An 18,779-nucleotide genomic window follows, 5' to 3' on the forward strand; every position below is an offset into this window, starting at 1 on the left:
GCGTTGACGGAGGAAAGCCAGGGTCCAGGAGAAAGGAAAGCCAGGTGAGCCTGGAGGAGTGGCCCATTCCAGGACCTGAGACTGGACCGCATCAGGTGCCCCCCAGGGTCCAACTGGAAATGCTGAGCCTTGCGGACCAGAGCCTCAATTCCCCAAACAGAAGCCGCCAAACAAGAGGCAGGGATGATGGTCTCAGATTCATAGGGAGTGGCAGTGGAACTGTATAGATGGGAGAGAGCGTCCGGCTTCACATATTTGGACCCTGGGCAGTAGGAGATAGTGAAATTGAACATAGTAAATAACAGAGCCCACCGGGCCTGCCTGGAATTAAGGCGCTTGGCTGTGCTGAGATATTCCATATTCTTGTGGTCGGTCCAGACCTAAAACGGATGTTCGGCTCCTTCCAGCCAGTGTCTCCACTCCTCCAGTGCCATCTTGACCACCAGGAGTTCTCGGTTACCCACATTGTAGTTTCTTTCTGCAGAGTTGAGTCGATGGGACATGAAGGCACAGAGATGAAGCTTTTGGTCCTGGGCAGATCGCTGGGACAGGATGGCCCCCACTGCAATATCAGAAGCGTCAAAATCAACCACAAATTGACGGGACGTGCTGTAACCCCGAAAAAAAAGGCGGTAGAAGTTAGCAAAACCTAGGAAATGTTGCAACTGCACCCAGGACATGGGTTGAGGCCAATCCACCACTGCTTTCACCTTTCCAGGATCCATCTGGACATGTCCCTCAGCAATGACATATCCCAGAAAGGAGATGGTAGAGCGGTGGAACTCACACTTCTCGGATTTTACGAAGAGTTGGTTCCCCAGGAGGCGCTGAAGGACCTGTCTGACATGCAGAACATGTTCTTGGACAGCCCGGGGGAAAACACAGGATGTCGTCAAGGTATACGAACGCAAACTGGTTTAGCATGTCCCCGGAGGACATTGTTTACCAGGGCCTGGAAGACAGCGGGGGTGTTGGGGAGTCCAAACGGCATGACCTAGAACTCATAATGTCCGCTGGCTGTGTTGGCTGCTTTATAAATAAAGCAAAACCCTTGAATGAGTAGGTCTTCTAAAACTTTTGACCGGTAGTGTACATTTATATACAACAACAAAAAATAGTTGTAAAAGAATGAGCAGTTGGATATACAAATATACAGTGTATATGCAGGCCAGCAGCATACCACCCCGTATCCCACTGTTGGCTTGCCTCTAAAGCTAAGCAGGGTTGGTCCTTGTCTGTCCTTGGATGGGAGACCAGATGCTGTATGTAGTGTTGGAGGGCCAGTATGGGCCACATTTCCTCTTGTTTTAAGATTGAATCCCAGGCCAGTGAAGGGGACATTGTCCTGCATAAGGTGCTGTCTATCGGATGGGATTTTGAACGGGTGTCCTGACTCTCAATAAAAATTCCATGGCACTTATTGCAAGCGTAGGTGTGTTAACCCTGGTGTCCTGGTTAAAGTCTGAACCTGGCCATGTAATCAGCCCCCTTATTGGCATATATCACTCCTCAGCTCTCTCATGCTAGCTGAAGTGTGGTGGTGGATGAGGTGAGTTTCCCCCTTATCCATGACTCTCTTTACAGACAGGAAAATATCATTTATTTTGCTTATTGCCTTTCCATACATCATTTGTATACTAACCTGTTTTAATTTGTTTACATATTTTTTTTTTAAAGTAAAAAAAAAAAAAAGTGTATTATTTATATTTTGTAATTTAGCACTTAGATTAGCAATTACGGCTAAGTGCTTTGCTCAAGGGCATATCAACAGATGTTTTACCTAGTCATCTCTGGGATTTAAGCCAGTGACCTTTCGGTTAATGGCCCAAGGCTCTTCACCGCTAGGCTACCTGCCTTTTTTTAAATACATTTTTTATTAGTCGCAAAATGTTTTGCATGTCAGCAGTCAAGTTTTCAAGATATAGTATTTTCAAGAAGCAAATGCTGTGTTCAAAACAACCGGGAACTCGGGAAAAGATTTGCTCTGACTGAGAGAACTTTTTGAATAGTCAACCAATTCGGAATTCCAAGTCGTAACCTCAGAAAACTTTCTAGAGCTCAGACTTTTCTGAGTTCCCAGTTGTCTTGAAAGTACCAAAAGTGTCGCTTGCCACATCATGATGCGTTTTGCACCATCATGATTCTGTGGCAAGTGACACTTTGCTTCTTAAAAGTCCATAAACAGAAATGTAGCCTGTGCCTATGCGCATTTACTCAGCAGAGGTCCAATGCTTTCACAGCACTTTTTTTGTATTTAAAGCCCAGTGCATCTACAGTTCCATATTGGACAGTTGATGAAACTAACACTGCAAAAGTGTGAAACAATTTGATCAGTGTTAGTTTCTGGTTGAAAATACAATATACATAGGACCTTGTAATCAGCAGGTTTTATATGGATGGAGTTCTGGTTTGCCTCGTGACATCACCAGGCAGTATTAGTTAATAGGGACCAATAACAAAGAAAGTTCTAATAACTTTAGGTTTAAATCAACATCTAACTCAAAATCATAGTGGTACATATGATTTGTTATCTGAAAATGATAGTATAGTATAGCATCAAATATATACAAATAAGTCAACATGCAGGTCAAATCCATCATCATATTAAACATAAACTAATAATACTGTACAGTTAGATATTGTTATATCATGTTATGCTGTGCTATGTTATGCCTTGTCATGCTACATTATGTCAAGCCATGCTTTTATATCATGTTATGCTATGGTATCTTAAGTTAACATAACTTATGTAGCAACAAATGAAAATTAATAGTATGTATTTTAAAAACCTTTCTTATGTCCTAATCTGATGAACAGTGACTTACATGTACAGGCTGTGCACTGTACAGTGTTACAGAAAAAGGAACATAATTATTCATCTCATGATTGTGTCTTCTGTTGTATTTCATTTTAAATAACATCATCACTTTGGGAAGCCCTGCCAATGGAACATTCAAGGAATATGATAGATACTGTATGTAGATGGACGGACAAATGATTGTGAAAAGTCTGTTTGCTTGTGTGTTTCCTCTTCTCTTAAATTCAGAGCAACTTCTTCTTCCTGGCTCAAATCACACTGACAGCAGTAACACCAGAAGGCTATGTGTGATTCATGGTGATGCATGTGTCTTTTGTGTAAAGACAACTTGCTAACACCACTTAAAGCCTGCTGATACAATGCTTTATAAGTTACGTTTTCTGCATGAAAAAGTTTTTAAAAAGAGAAGTTTTGAGTTGTTGTACGAATAATTTATATTGAAATCAATCTACCGCAAAGTCATAGTGGTACAAATAATAAGCTATCTGAAAATGAAATTACAATATTTGTACAGGGTAAAATACATAAAAATAAGTGAACACGTTACAATCATTCACCATAGTAGGTATTAAACAGAAACTGTAGAGTAAGATTGATATCGCTATAAAAACGGCTGCATTGGGCCTTTAAGCCGGGATTCAATCTGAAACCTGAATCGCGGCCCTATCTTAATAATTACTGTGACAGAGAAGGTATCACTGTCTGAGCAAAAGAAAACAATGAAAAGATAGTGGACTTTTATCCATTATGGTCATGGCAGACCTTCATCAGACAGACAAATAAAGGAGAGAGGCACATATTTGTAGAAACTAAACAAAAACAGAAACAAAGTAGAAACGCATACAGCACAGGTGGGGAATAAGTGATGAACCAAGAAGTGCACAGGAAGGGGGGGGGGATGATGACAATAAACCTCATTCTAGCCATTGTAGGCTGAAATCAGTGAAAACATTATTGTATCCTTAAATCAGTTTTGTTTTGTAGAATGTATCCCTGATGGGGAAGGTGATAACAGCAGAGATCATGATGACCAGCCCCACAGACAGCAGGAGGATCTTCAGCATGCACACAGACACCAGCAGGGGGAGACACTGGGATACAACAGACAATATGTTACAGTTCCTATTGTCTCGCACATCAGACTACAGTGCACAAATAGCCTGATGACAAGGTTACGGTTTCTCCAATGATTTGTGCTCTTACTTTACATATTGTGGCAAGTAAAAGCCGTTAGTTATAATTGGGGGTGGCATAATCTAAGGGAGGGGGAGATAAGATGGCACCGATGGAGAAGATTAACATCTTACGAGTTCCAACCCCACTATGCTATTGAGTGACTTTTTTCATGTTTATCTTTCCTTTCTTATTATTATCACATATGACAGCAAAGCACTTTTGGACATCAGATCAACAGTTACTAAGCTTGATTTCGACTTCAAATCTGACTTCAACACCGACTCAGCTGAACCCTTGTTCACACCGGACACTATTCCTTTGTTTCATGAGTATGAAAACACTGTAGCGGAAGACGCGGTAGACTGAGACAAAAAGAAAAATCCACCGGCACTAATTTTTCTTGGCAAATGTCCAGTCACTCGAGAATAAGATGGATGAGCTTTGTTTGAGAGTCTGCTCTCTGCTATCAGAGAGACTTGAAAAGTTGCAATATATGCTTTGCAGAAACATGGCTGGCTGAATCTATGAACTAAGTGTTTTCTCCATGCAGCGACACGATTAAACGACGGCGGCCTCGGATAATTCCAAAGGGGGAGGGGTGTGCCTCTTCATAAACAACAACTGGCGCACTGCTTCCAGTGTGAAGGAAATCTCAAGCTTTTGCTCACCTGATATAGAATGATATACAGTGCATTCGGAAAGTATTCAGAGACCTTCACTTTTTCCACATTATGTTATGTTAAAGCTTTATTCTGAAATGGATTAAATCCATGTTTCCTCATCAATCTACACACAATACCCCATAATGACGAAGCAAAAACAGTTTTTTTGGAAATTGTGCATATTTTTTTTAACCTTATTTACATAAGTATTCAGACCCTGTTTCCATTGATCATCCTTGAGACTCTTCCTAGAGCCAGTTGCCCGGCAAAACTGCGCAATCAGGGGAGAAGGGCCTTGGTGGGAGGTTCACTTTCCAGCAGGACAATGACCCTAAGCATACTGCTCAAGCAACACTTGAGTGGTTTAAGAGGAAACATTTAAATGTCTTTGAATGGCCTAGTCACAGCCCAGACCTCAATCCAATTGAGAATCTGTGCTATGACTTAAAGATTGCTGTACACCAGCGGAACCCATGCAACTTGAAAGCGCTGGAGCAGTTTTGCCTTGAAGAATGGGCAAAAATCCCAGTGGCTAGGTGTGCCATGCTTATAGAGACATACCCCAAGGGACTTATAGCTGTAATTGCTGCAAAAGGTGGCTCTACAAAGTATTGACTTTGGGGGGGTGAATAGTTATGCATGCTCAAGTTTGTTTGTTTCACAATAAAAATATTTTGCATCTTCAAAGCATGTTGTGTATATCAAATGAAACAACCCCCCCAAAATCAATTTTAATTCCTGGTTGTAAGGCAACAAAATAGGAAAAATGCCAAGGGGGGTGAATACTTTCGCAAGCCACTGTATGCCCACCCACTGAGGAGTCAGGCCCAGCCAATCAGAATTAGTTTTTCCCCCAAAAAGGGCTTTATTACAGACAGAAACACTCCTCAGTTTCATTAACTGTCCGGGTTGCTGGTCTCAGACGATCCCGCAAGTGAAGAAGCCAGATGTGGAGGTCCTGGGCTGGCATGGTGAGACCGGTTGGACGTACTGTCAAAATCTCTAAAATGATGTTGGAGGCGACTTATGGTAGAGAAATTAACATTAAATTCTCTGGCAACAGCTCTGGTGGACATTCCTGCAGTCAGTATGCTAATTGCACGCTCCCTCAAAACTTGAGACATCTGAAGCATTGTGTTATGTGGCAAAACTGCACATTTTAGAGTGGTCTTTTATTGTCCCCAGAACAAGGTGCACCTGTGTAATGATCATGCTGTTTAATCAGCATATTGATATGTCACACCTGTCAGGTGTATGGATTATCTTGGCAAAGGAGAAATGCTCACGAATAGGTATGTAAACAAATGTGTGCACAAAATTTGAGAGAAAAATACTTTTTGTGCTAATGGAACATTTCTGGGATCTTTTATTTCAGCTCATGAAACATGTGACCGTAACATGTTGCATTTATATTTTTGTTTAGCCTGTTAGGGATAGGGGGCAGTATTTTCATGTTCGGATGAAAAGTGTGCCCAGAGTAAACTGCCAGAGTCGAATATTGCATATTATTAGTAGATTTGGATAGAAAACACTCTGACATTTCTAAAACAGTTTGAATGATGTCTGTGAGTATAACAGAACTCATATGGCAGGCAAAAACCTGAGAAAAATCCAACCAAGAAGTGGGAAATCTGAGGGTTGTAGTTTTTCAATTGAATCCCTATCCAAACTCCAGTGTCTGTGGGGTCATGTTGCACTTCCGAAGGCTTCCACTAGATGTCAACAGTCTTTAGAACCTTGTTTCATGCTTCTACTGTTACTGGGGAGAGAATAAGAGACCATTCAATCAGTGGACTGCCTAAGGACAATGACTTGTTTACTGCGCAGACACGCAGGCGCGCCGTTCCTTCTTTTTCCTCTGTAATGAATACGCTATTGTCTGGTTGGAATATTATCAAATATTTATGATAAAAAGACCCTAAGAATTGATTGTAAACATCGTTTCTATGAACGGTAATGGAACATTTTGACTTTTCGTCTCTGGTTTTACGCTTGCGCATTTTGCCTTTGGATAGTGATCTGAACGCGCGAACAAAAGGAGGTATTTGGACATAAATATGGAGTTTATCCTCTCTCAGGTATGTGGGATGAAATCATCCCGCACTATTCAAGAGCCAGTGAGAAATCAGAGCGCCAAATTTAAAACCACAAATTCTCATAATTCAAAGTTCTCAAACATAGGACTATTTTACACAATTTTATAGATACACTTCTCCTGAATCGAACCACGTTGTCCGATTTCCAAAAGGCTTTACAGCGAAAGCAAAACATTAGATTATGTTAGGAGAGTACATAGACACAAAAAAACACACAGCCATTTCCAAGCAACTAGCATGCATCACAAATACCCAAAACACAGCTAAATGAAGCACTAACCTTTGACAATCTTCATCAGATGACACTCCTAGGACATCATGTTACACAATACATGTATTTTTTGTTCTATCAAGTTCATATTTATATTAAAAAACAGCATTTTACAGTGGCGCATGAAGTTCAGAAAATATTTTGCCTCCAAAACTGCCGGTGACAGCGCTACAATTTACAAAAATACTATTCAAAAACCTTGATAAAATATTAAACTGTCAGTCAAAGAATTATAGATTAACATCTCCTGAATGTAACCGCATTGCCAGATTTCAAAATAACTTTACTAGGAAATCACACTTTGCAATAACTGTGTTCAGAAAAATACACTAGGCGATACAGATAGCCGCCATGTTGGAGTCATCTAAATCATAACTAGCATTAGAAATATTCACTTACCTTTAACGAACAAAACTAACATTTCTTGTGGGAGACCTGGGAGTGCATTCTGACGAAGATCAGCAAAGGTAAGTGAAGATTTATAATACTATTTCTGAGTTTAGTTGACTCCAGAACTTGGCAGGTAACTGTATAGCTTGCTTTGATGGCTGAGCTCTGCACTCAGAATATTGAACAATGTGCTTTCGCCGTAAAGCTATTTTAAAATCTGACACAGCGGTTGCATTAAGGAGAAGTGTACCTATAATTCTTTCAATAACTGTTGTAACGTTTATGATGAGTATTTTTGTAAACTGATGTGCTCATTCACCGGGAGTTTTGGAGGCAATACATTTTCTGAAGATCACGCCCCAATGTAAAATGGGGTTTTTGGATATAAATATGAACTTTATCGAACAAAACATACATGTATTGTCTAACATAATGTGTAACATTGAGTCCTGGCAGTGTCATCTGATGAAGATCGTCAAAGGTTAGTGATTCATTTTAGCTGTATTTCTGTTTTTTGTGATGCCTCTCCTTGCTTGGAAAATGGCTGTGTGGTTTTTCTTGTCAAGTTGATGTCCTAACATAATCTAATGTTATGCTTTCGCCGTAAAGCCTTTTTGAAATCGGACAATGTGGTTGCATTAACGAGAAGTTTCTTTAAAATGGTGTAAAATAGTTGGGTGTTTGAGAAAATTGAATTATGAGATTTTTGTTGTTTTGTATTTCGCGCCCTGCTATTCCATTGGCTGTTGGCTAGGGGTCCCGCTGGCGGAACGGGGTCCCGCTGGCGGAACGGGGTCCCGCTGGCGGAACGGGGTCCCGCTGGCGGAACGGGGTCTCGCTGGCGGAACGGGGTCCCGCTAGCGGAACGTCTGTCCATAACAGGCTTAGTATAGTTTTTTGATAGTATAGCAGTTTGATTAATTATTATCTTAGTTAACCTGTTAGGGCTAGGGGGCAGTATTTACACGGCCGGATAAAAAACGTACCCGATTTAATCTGGTTACTACTCCTGCCCAGTAACTAGAATATGCATATAATTATTGGCTTTGGATAGAAAACACCCTAAAGTTTCTAAAACTGTTTGAACGGTGTCTGTGAGTATAACAGAACTCATATGGCAGGCAAAAACCTGAGAAGGTTTCATGCAGGAAGTGGCCTGTCTGACTAGGAGTCGTTCTTCTTGTCTCTGTTTATTGAAGAGTGGGGATCTTAGCTGTAACGTGACACTTCCTACGGCTTCCATAGGCTCTCAGAGCCCGGGAAAAAGTTGAACGATGACGAGGCAGCCTCAGGCTGAAACACATAATCGCCTTTGCCAAGTGGCCGATAAGAGGACAAAGGAATTAGGCGCGTGCCCGATTCGACCCCGTGCTGTATTTTCTTTCGGCTGTTTACCTAATTGCAGATTCCCGGTCGGAATATTATCGCTTTTTTACGAGAAAAATGGCATAAAAATTTATTTTAAACAGCGGTTGACATGCTTCGAAAGTACGGTAATGAAATATTAAGAAATCTTTTGTCACGAAATGCGCCGTGCGCATAACCATTATTTACCATTGGGATAGTGTCTTGAACGCACGAACAAAACGTCGCTGTTGGAACATAACTATGGATTATTTTGGACCAAACCAACATTTGTTATTGAAGTAGAAGTCCTGGGAGTGCATTCTGACGAAGAACAGGAAAGGTAATCAAACTTTTCTAATAGTAAATCTGAGTTTGGTGAAGGCTAAACTTGGTGGGTGTCTAAATAGCTAGCCCTGTGATGCCGGGCTATCTACTTACAATATTGCAAAATGTGCTTTCACCGAAAAGCTATTTTAAAATCGGACATATCGAGTGCATAGAGGAGTTCTGTATCTATAATTCTTAAAATAATTGTTATGCTTTTTGTGAACGTTTATCGTGAGTAATTTAGTAAATTGTTAGTAAATTCATCGGAAGTTTGCGGGGGGTATGCTAGTTCTGAACTTGCTCATGATTGTATAACATAATGTCCTAGGTGTGTCATCTGATGAAGATCATCAAAGGTTAGTGCTGCATTTAGCTGTGGTTTGGGTTTATGTGACATTATATGCTAGCTTGAAAAATGGGTGTCTGATTATTTCTGGCTGGGTACTCTGCTGACATAATCTAATGTTTTGCTTTCGTTGTAAAACCTTTTTGAAATCGGACAGTGTGGTTAGATTAACGAGAGTCTTGTCTTTAAATAGCTGTAAAATAGTCATATGTTTGAGAAATTGAAGTAATACCATTTTTAAGGTATTTGAAAATCGCGCCACAGGATTCAACTGGCTGTTACGTAGGTGGGACGATTTGGTGCCACCTGCCCTCTTCACATTTAATGATAATCACGTTACGACACCTATTACATTGTTTATCTGACTCCATAAAGATGATTAGCAATTTGCAAGAGACTATAGTAAAGTTGCTGTATTAGGCAATGAAGACATTTATGAGAATGGAATTCTAAATACAAGTGTATTTAATTACTATGCAAAATGTATGGATTCACAAACAGTACAAAGCATTAACAAGCATTATAAGGCATTATTGTAAGCATGGTCAGAGAGAGGTCTCTCACCACATCAAGTCAGGAACACAAGAGAAAGAACAAAGAATGTAAGACCCTTTTATAAGCATCTGAGTTGTTTGGATTCAAATTCTGAGTTGTTGACCAATAGGAGGTGAGACAATGGGGGTTGGCAAGATCAACACAGAACATTTTGAATTCCTAAGACAAAACAGAGGAAATTCTTGCATACAGTTGATAAGAAGAGTCACTTCCGCATTATATCACAATAGAAATGTAAAGGTAATTTCCAATTGAGCCGACATATGCAGCGTTTACCGTGAATGCAGTCCTGCAGCTCGCCCATTAGGGCATTAGGGGTGCCGCCCCTCTTGTTATTGGTAAGAAAAATTTAATGTTATTGGTGAAAAATCTATATTTTTTCATATAATGTATACTATACAACTTATGGATAATGATTTAAATGCTCATGAAAGCGTGGTAAATGTGTACATTTTCCTGTTTCAAAAATATATTGTTCAAAACAAGCTGTTCGTTACTTACCGCTCTAGTCCTCAGTGACTGCCAGCAGCATCTGCCTCTGTGGGCACACAGGCCTGCGAATATTGCATGGTTGTGTTGCCAGCTATTTGCTATGATGGAGAACTGACCCAATGAAATCGCAGAATTTCATAGCATAAATTATAATAGCACAAAGTAAATGGATCTTCCTGGGGTGCTCAAATTTACGTTTAGAACTTCTGGGTCTGCCCAAGTCTCCTCCTTCCAGTGAATCTCTTGCACCAGGGTCAGTACTATCCGGAATCCTTGGGACATCCCTACCCTAAACCTAACCTTAACCCCTACACTAACTTTAACATAACTATAAAGCTAAACTAACTCAATCCCTAACCTTAACCCTTACCTTAACCATTTTAAATTTCAACAATAATGGTGTAGGGACATCCCAAGGATACCGGATAGCACAGACCCTCATGCCAGAAGGGTTATTTCTGCACGTGACTTTATCTGCTCTCTCAGGTAGCACTAAAGCGAAAAAGAAATTGTAATGAACTTGTAAATAAATAATCATAAGAGTCATGGGAGCCTGGGACCTGATAATCCGGACAACTACATCCAACAAGAGTCCAAGGACCTTTTGGTAGGACAGAAATGCCATTTTAATGTTTTCCACTGCGTTTCTAAGGTTCTACTGCAGGTGTCAGGGTGACATGTTGTCTGGACTAAAACAGCATTGAACTGGGTGTATCACAAAGCATGATCTAATTACTTAGACAGCTACAGTAATTGTTGTTCAAAATAACCAGTTCTCTACCTTTGATAAGTAGCTAGCTAGCTGGTAGCTTGCTATGTGATCACGCTCTGTCAGCTATGCACATTTAAAGTTAATTTCCAATCAAGCCGAATTGAATGCTGTCTCCGTGAATGCGGGAACAAAGGTTAAAAGGTGCATATATATATATATATAGAATCCCGATATTAAAATTCCTGATTATTGTTTGCTAGTCTTTTTCCCTACCACAGCATATAAAATCTCAGGCATGGAGATCATGGGGGCCATGGGAAGGTCCTCAGGTGGAGGCTGGTCTTCAACCATGGGGGGTGGTTCTCAGGCTGGGGGTGGTGGTCTCCGACTATGGTGGGGTGGGGCCCAGGCTGGGGACGGTGGTCTCCCACCATGGTAGGGTGGTTCTCAGGCTGGGGGTGGTGGTCTCCGACTATGGTGGGGTGGTTCCCAGGCTGGGGACAGTGTTCTCCCACCATGGTTGGGTTGTTACCAGGCTGGGGGTGGTGGTCTCCCTCCATGGCGGACAGGTTCACAGGCTGGGGGTGGGGATGTCCCACCTCACTGTAGATGGTGGGTGATGCTGGACCTGGAGACTGTTACTTGGATTCTGGAGAATAATGACATTCAGTTACAACTTCGCTATGAATTTATGAATGGTGACCCAGGTATAAAACAAGGTCTGTAATGACATCAAATCAATACATTTAATATTTCTCAGTAGTTAAATGTTCTATAATATAGCAATATTAATTAATTTAGAATTTCTACATTTTTCATTAGCTGCAATTTTTGTTTTACTGTATGTCATCAACAATGACACAGTGATGTTTAAATATCTGGGAAGGCTTTTCTCTAGGAAAGGTGGCAATGATTGTCTATGGAGATTGCATCACAATGTGCTTGATTCTATACACCTGTCAGTAACGGGTCTGGCTGAACTTGCCGAATCCACAAATTTGAAGGGGTGTCCACATACTTTTGTATATATAGTGTACCTTAATAGAAAAGGACTCAAGTAAAAGTAAAGTCACCCAATACATTTCAACTTGAGTAAAAGTCTAAGAGTATATGGTTTTAAATATACTTAAGTATCAAAAGTAAAAATCTTTCAAAAATCCTTATATTAAGCAAACCAGATGGTACAATTTTTGTGTTCTTTATTTACGGATAGCCAGAGGCACACTCCAACACTCAGAAAAAATGTACAAACAAAGCATTTGTGTTTAGTGAGTCCGCCAGATCAGAGGCAGTAGAGATGACTAGGAGTGTTCTCTTGATAAGTCTGTCAATTGGACCATTTTCTTGTCAAAATGTAATGAGTACTTTTGGGTGTCAGGAAAAATGTATGGAGTAAATTATATATATATATTTATATAGGATGTACATCATTTTATTTAGGAACATAGTGGAGTAAAAGTTAAAGTTGGCAAAACTATAAAAAGTAAAGTACAGAAACCCCAAAAATCTACTTAAGTAAAAATACTTTTAAGTACTACTAAAGTACTTAAAAGTACACCACTGGCTATCTTACCCCAACTGTAGCATAATCTGTGTTTATAAAATAAATCAAATATTTCAAACTAAGATCTTCAGAATCGTTCACGGTTATCAACAGTATTCACAATAGTTTTATTAATATAACGATGTTTCTGTAATAAGAGCGATCCTGCAGAAGGAACAGTGAGCTTACCTTTATTTAGCTTTCACCAACAAATCAGGGCGCATCCAACAAAGATGATGATGATGACAGGACTTTGTATCCGGGCTGTGACAGCGTAGTTGTGGTCTGCTTTGTCCCGCTCTTGGAAATACAATCGCAAGGTCAACAAAGCATATCGTGTGTGTGTGTGTGTGTGTGTGTGTGTGTGTGTGTGTGTGTGTGTGTGTGTGTGTATGTGTGTGTGTGTGTGTGTGTGTGTGTGTGTGTGTGTGTGTGTGTGTGTGTTTGTGTGTGTGTGTGCATGCACGGGTGCATGTCTTACCAGATACACAAATAGTTTCAATCTCCTTGGTGTCGTTGGCCCAGCTGACTTGGTTGCTGTGGTTACAGATGATGGAACCCCCTGCCACATAGACAGAGAGCAGGGGGACAGTGGAGGTCTCAGCCCCTCTACTCTCTCCTCCCACATGAGAGCAGATCCTGCTGTTACAGCTGGAGGTGACAGAGGTGTTCTGACCTCTGCAGGTCACATTCACATTACAGGTGGCATTGATGTAGGAGACAGAGTCCACTGTCAGGACTGGTGGCTCAACTCTCTCTAAAAACAAGTAGACCGACATGGTTAACTTCACAGACTGAATTAAACGGATTATCCTAATAACTGTCACTGTACAGAAAAACAGAGAGAAGAAGAAACCTACCTTGAACTGATATCTGGTACTTTGCAACATCTTGGTTTTTTTCCGCACTCACTGCCGCAGTATAACATCCACTGTCTCCTTCCTTTAGGTTCTTCAGCAGAAGAGAGAAGTTTCCCTCAATAAACTCAGCCCTGCCTTGGTATTTAGGGGTGACTTGTGACTCGATTTTATGCAAGTATGTTACTACATTGTCTGATGTGTTAAACCTCCACGTAAAACTATTCAACCTTTTCAGGTTCTTTTTAACTGTCATATATCCCTGGACATCCAGACGAACATCCTGTCCCTTCACCACAAACACAGGTGTCCCAGAGCTGGACACTGAAATAAACAGACAAAAGAAAAACAAAAAAGATGAAGAATAACTCCAGCAAGACAAATAGATGAATGATACAGTGCATTCGGGAAGTATTCAGACCCCTTGACTTTTCCACATTTTGTTACGTTACAGCCTTATTCTAAAATGTATTAAATAAAAATGAAATCTTCATCAATCTACACACAATAACCCATAATGACAAAGTGTCTGGAGGAAACCTGGCACCATCCCTACGGTGAAGCATGGTGGTGGCAGCATCATGCTGTGTGGATGTTTTTCAGAGGAAGAGACTGGGAGACTAGTCAGGATCGAGGGAAAGATGAACGGAGCAAAGTACAGAGAGATCATTGAAGAAAACCTGCTCCAGAGCGCTCAGGACCTCAGAATGGGGCGAACGTTCACCTTCCAACAGGACAACAACCCAAAGCACACAGCCAAGACAACGCAGGAATGGCTTTGGAACAAGTCTCTGAATGTCCTTGAGTTGCCCAGGCAGAGCCCGGACTTGAACCTGATCAAACATCTCTGAAGAGACCTGAAATAGCTGTGCAGTGACCCTCCCCATCCAACCTGACAGAGCTTGAGAGGATCTGCGTAGACAAATACAGGTGTGCCAAGCTTGTAGCCTAATACCCAAGAAGACTCAAGACTGTAATTGCTGCCAAAGGCGCTTCAACAAAGTACTGAGTAAAGGGTCTGAATACTTATGTAAATGTGATATTTCATTTTGGGCTTTTTTTAAATACAGCTCTGGTAAAAATTAAGAGACTGTCACGTCCTGACCAGTAAAGGGGTTATTTGTTATTGTAGTTTGGTCAGGACGTGGCAGGGTGTAGTTTATTTTATGTGGTTCGGGGTTTGTTGGGCTATGTTCCTATGTAAGAGGGGTGTTTGTTTAGTGTGTTCCAGGGTTTTTGGTCTATGTTCTAGGTTAGTGTTTTTCTATGTTCAGTCTAGTTTTTCTACTTCTATGTTTAGGGTTTGTTGATTGACCTTCAATTGGAGGCAGCTGTTCCTCGTTGCCTCTGATTGAAGGTCCCATGTATAGGGGTGTTTGTGCTATGGGGGTTTGTGGGTAGTTGTCTCCTGTTTTGTGTCTGTGCACCTGACAGGACTGTTTAGTGTCGTTTGTTGTTTTGTATACGTGTTTCTTTTGTTTTTTCCTTCTTCAAAATTAAAAAGAAGATGAGTATACACGTTCCCGCTGCGTTTTGGTCCAATACTTACGACGCCCGTTACAGAGACCACTGCAAAATTATCAGTTTCTCTGGTTTTACTATTTATAGGTATGTGTTTGGGTAAAATGAAAATGTTTGTTTTATTTAAAATTAAAACCTTTTTCTCCATTGTCATTATGGGGTATTCTGTGTAGATTGATGAGGGGAAAAATACTATTTATTCCATTTTAGAATAAGGCTGTAACATTACAAAATGTGGAAAACTTCAATGGGTCTGAATACTTTCTGAATGCACTGTATATGAATTTCACAATGCAACTCCTCAAAGGAATATGTGCAAATTAATAATTTTTGCAAATAGCCAAACGTGCTGACACATCATAATATCACGATATGAGAAAAAACAACCTGTTTGCGTCTTTTGGAGTTTGGGTTGGAATTTCCCTATACACCGTATTTGCAACATTTTTCAATGAGTAACCCATTTTCTACAACAGGTTGGTCAAACAAGCATTGCGATTGGTTAAGATGCGTTTTAAGGCATACTAAGCCTACGACGCAAGAATTGCCATCTTGTTTTCTTTTCTATCTGAGAAATCACAGTGCATCCACTGTCCCATCAGCCCAGCCGGGCAATTCATTAACTTGATCTCCACTGTAAAACTAATCTAGACATTATTTCCCCTTGATTCTAGCCTAACATTTGGTTTGCAACAACGTTCGGGTGTACAAACGTTTGTCTGTCTCTCTGACATTTTCAACATTTTTTCAATATTGAAATTCGATCTCCAACTGTCCCGTTGAGGATTAGCGTGTTAGGACGAGACATCTTCTGTCAGCCAGTCAAAATCATGAAACAGAATCATTTTTAGGGATATATACAAAGAAATGTCAATAGAAAAAAACAGGTCAAACAAAACGAAATGCAGCTAGTTTGCTGTGTTTCCAGCTTAAGTTTGAAGTGATTGTTTTAGCTGTGTAGTTGGCTAGCTCCTCTGAACAACATTGTCCTGATGAGAGAGCACATGTTCTATGCCAGGCGAAATCGTGGATCATTAGCTCATTGTTATGGCCGTATACAAATAAATGTAACCAGAAAACTACTTAAAAAACGCAAATGCAGCTACTTTGCTGTTATTCTGGCTGTGACTGTGTTAGCTGTAGTTGGCTAGCTAGAAGGGAAGGGATAAGAGCTTTGCCAGCCAGTATGGCATCGGAACATTTAGATGAACGACTGGGTCATGTCCATAGATATAGAACAAAAAGACTACAGAGAGTCCGTCTCTGACAACCTAACTGGTATAATGAACGGCCAGCCGGCTTGGCTAGCAACTATAGATTTGTGTCGGGACTAGGCCTATATTTTAGTTGAGGGATGAAATAGTAGCCTCGTACCAATGACCGCTGCACAGCTGTGCTAAAAAAGTAGTTACACGTACCTTTACAATAAATAACTAGTAAATCTTACACAACATACACTACATGACCAAAAGTATGTGGACACCTGCTCATCGAACATCTCATTCCAAAATCATGAGCATTAATATGGAGTTGGTCCCCCTTTGCTGCTATAACAGCCTCCACTCTTCTGGGAAGGCTTTCCTTATGTTGGAACATTGCTGCGGGGACATGCTTCCATTCAGCCACAAGAGCAATAGTGAGGTTGCACACTGATGTTGGGCGATTAGGCCTGGCTCGCAGTCGGCCTTCCAATTCATCCCAAAGGTGTTTGATGAGGTTGAGGTCAGGGCTCTGTGCAGGCCATTCAAGGTCTTCCACACCGATCACGACAAACATTTTCTGCATGGAGGCATTGTCATGCTGAAACAGGAAAAGGCCTTCCCCAAACTGTTGCCACAAAGTTGAAAGCACATAATCATCTAGAATGTCATTGTATGCTGTAGCGTTAAGATTTCCCTTCACTGGAACTAAAGGGTCTAACCCGAACCATGAAAAACAGCTCCAGACCATTATTCCTCCTCCACCAAACTTTACAGTTGGTACTATGCATTCTGGCAGGTAGTGTTCTCCTGGCATCCGCCAAACCCAGATTAGTACGTCGGACTGCCAGATGGTGAAGTGTGATTCATCACTCCAGAAAACACATTTCCGCTGCTCCAGAGTCCAATGGCGGTGAGCTTTACACCACTTCAGCCTACTCTTGGCATTGCGCATGGTGATCTTAGGCTTGTGGGCGGGTGCTCGGCCTCGGAAACCCATTTCATGAAGCTCATGATGAACAGTTCTTGTACTGAAGTTGCTTCCAGAGGCAGATTGGAACTCGGTAGTGAATGTTGCAACCGAGGACAGAAAATGTTTACCCGCTTCAGCACTCGGCGGTCCCGTTTTGTGAGCTTTTGTAGCCTACCACTTCCCGGCTGAGCCGTTGTTACTAAGCACTGACTGTTAACCAGGGCAGCTCTAGCACGGCAGAAATTTTACATATTGGCTTGTTGGAAAGGTGGCATCCTATGACGGTGCCACGTTGAAAGTCACTGAGCTCTTCAGTAAGGTCCATTCTACTGTAAGTGTTTGTCTATGGAGATTCAATGGCTGTATGCTTAATTTTATACACCTGTTAGCAACGGGTGTGGCTGAAATAGCTGAATCCACTAATTTGAATGGATGTCCACATGCTTTTGTATATATATTTGTTGTGTATCAGCTTTTCAGTTTCAGAAACCATTCAGTAAAGTCAACTTGATGAAGTATAACTTCAGGAAGTACAACCTAATCTGCCTAGAGTGGGCATTTTTGGCGCATATATTTGCGGTCGAAATTTCTAAAAGAAGTTGAGCTACGCATTTCCTGTAGTGAGACGTTTCTATGCTTCAAATGGCGTTGTGGCGTAGTTTCCTGTCACTGACTTTCCTATAACTGTTTAACATATGTTTACAACTACAGTATCATCAAAAAACTTTGCCCTAAAGTTAATGACATGTTTTCAATTCAAAAGCCTCAATCAATTACTTGTAAAGTTCAATATATCACAACACGACCTAAAACAACACTTCAATAGATCACATGAATTAATGTGTCACCCACTGGTCAGACAACCAGTTCACTGATTAGACTGGTTAAAAGAAGAGTAATCAGCACAAACGATACTGCCTGTTACTTACTGTATCTGCTAACAGATTATAGACATGTCTAATCAATATAATGAACTTCACTATACAGATGTCTTAGAAAATGTTTTTACCTGCTTGATGGAGAAGAGTTAGTAGAATAGCGATGGGGAAATGCAAGGTCGCCATACTTTGATAAATGACTAAACCTAAATGAGGAAGTATTGTCACACAGGCCTATACTTCCTCTAGGAGGTTTTACACCCATAACCGGAAGATTAACACATTCCGTTTGCAATTTTAACATGTTCCATGCATTTGAAATGACTTGATAACCTATGTATTAGGAACTGAATATGCACTCCAAAACACTCAGGTATTTCTGAAAGCAAAGACGGGGTAGAATGCATTTTTATCATGTTACAAATGCATTTTTGTTAATATAACATTTGTAATTGTGTAATTAAAGTATTTCCAACACGTTTTTAACATGCACATTTCTGTTAGAGCAGTCCCTACCAAATTACTGACACCCAAATACGGGAGCCATGCCTTTCATTAACTAGCAGAAAACAAATAAATCAGTCAACATTCATACCGGTTATTTAGACTATGGCGA

At 40.7% G+C, this 18,779-nt stretch overlaps 1 protein-coding gene across 1 annotated transcript in view; it reads right to left on the reverse strand.

Moving 5' to 3' along the window:
* Positions 1–18,379, reverse strand: part of LOC115157499 (SLAM family member 5) — a 218,475-nt gene extending 200,096 nt beyond the window's left edge. The window contains exons 1-2 of the mRNA XM_029705804.1: positions 18,295–18,379; positions 13,596–13,916 (exon numbers count right to left, since the gene is read on the reverse strand). Coding sequence (XP_029561664.1) covers positions 13,596–13,916; positions 18,295–18,349 — 376 coding nt within the window. The 5' untranslated portion in view covers positions 18,350–18,379. The remainder of the gene's footprint in view (positions 1–13,595; positions 13,917–18,294) is intronic.
* Positions 18,380–18,779: the final 400 nt, after the last annotated feature.

The sequence above is a fragment of the Salmo trutta genome, chromosome 21, assembly GCF_901001165.1.
Source record: "Salmo trutta chromosome 21, fSalTru1.1, whole genome shotgun sequence".
In the NCBI taxonomy this organism is placed as follows: Eukaryota; Metazoa; Chordata; class Actinopteri; order Salmoniformes; family Salmonidae; genus Salmo; species Salmo trutta.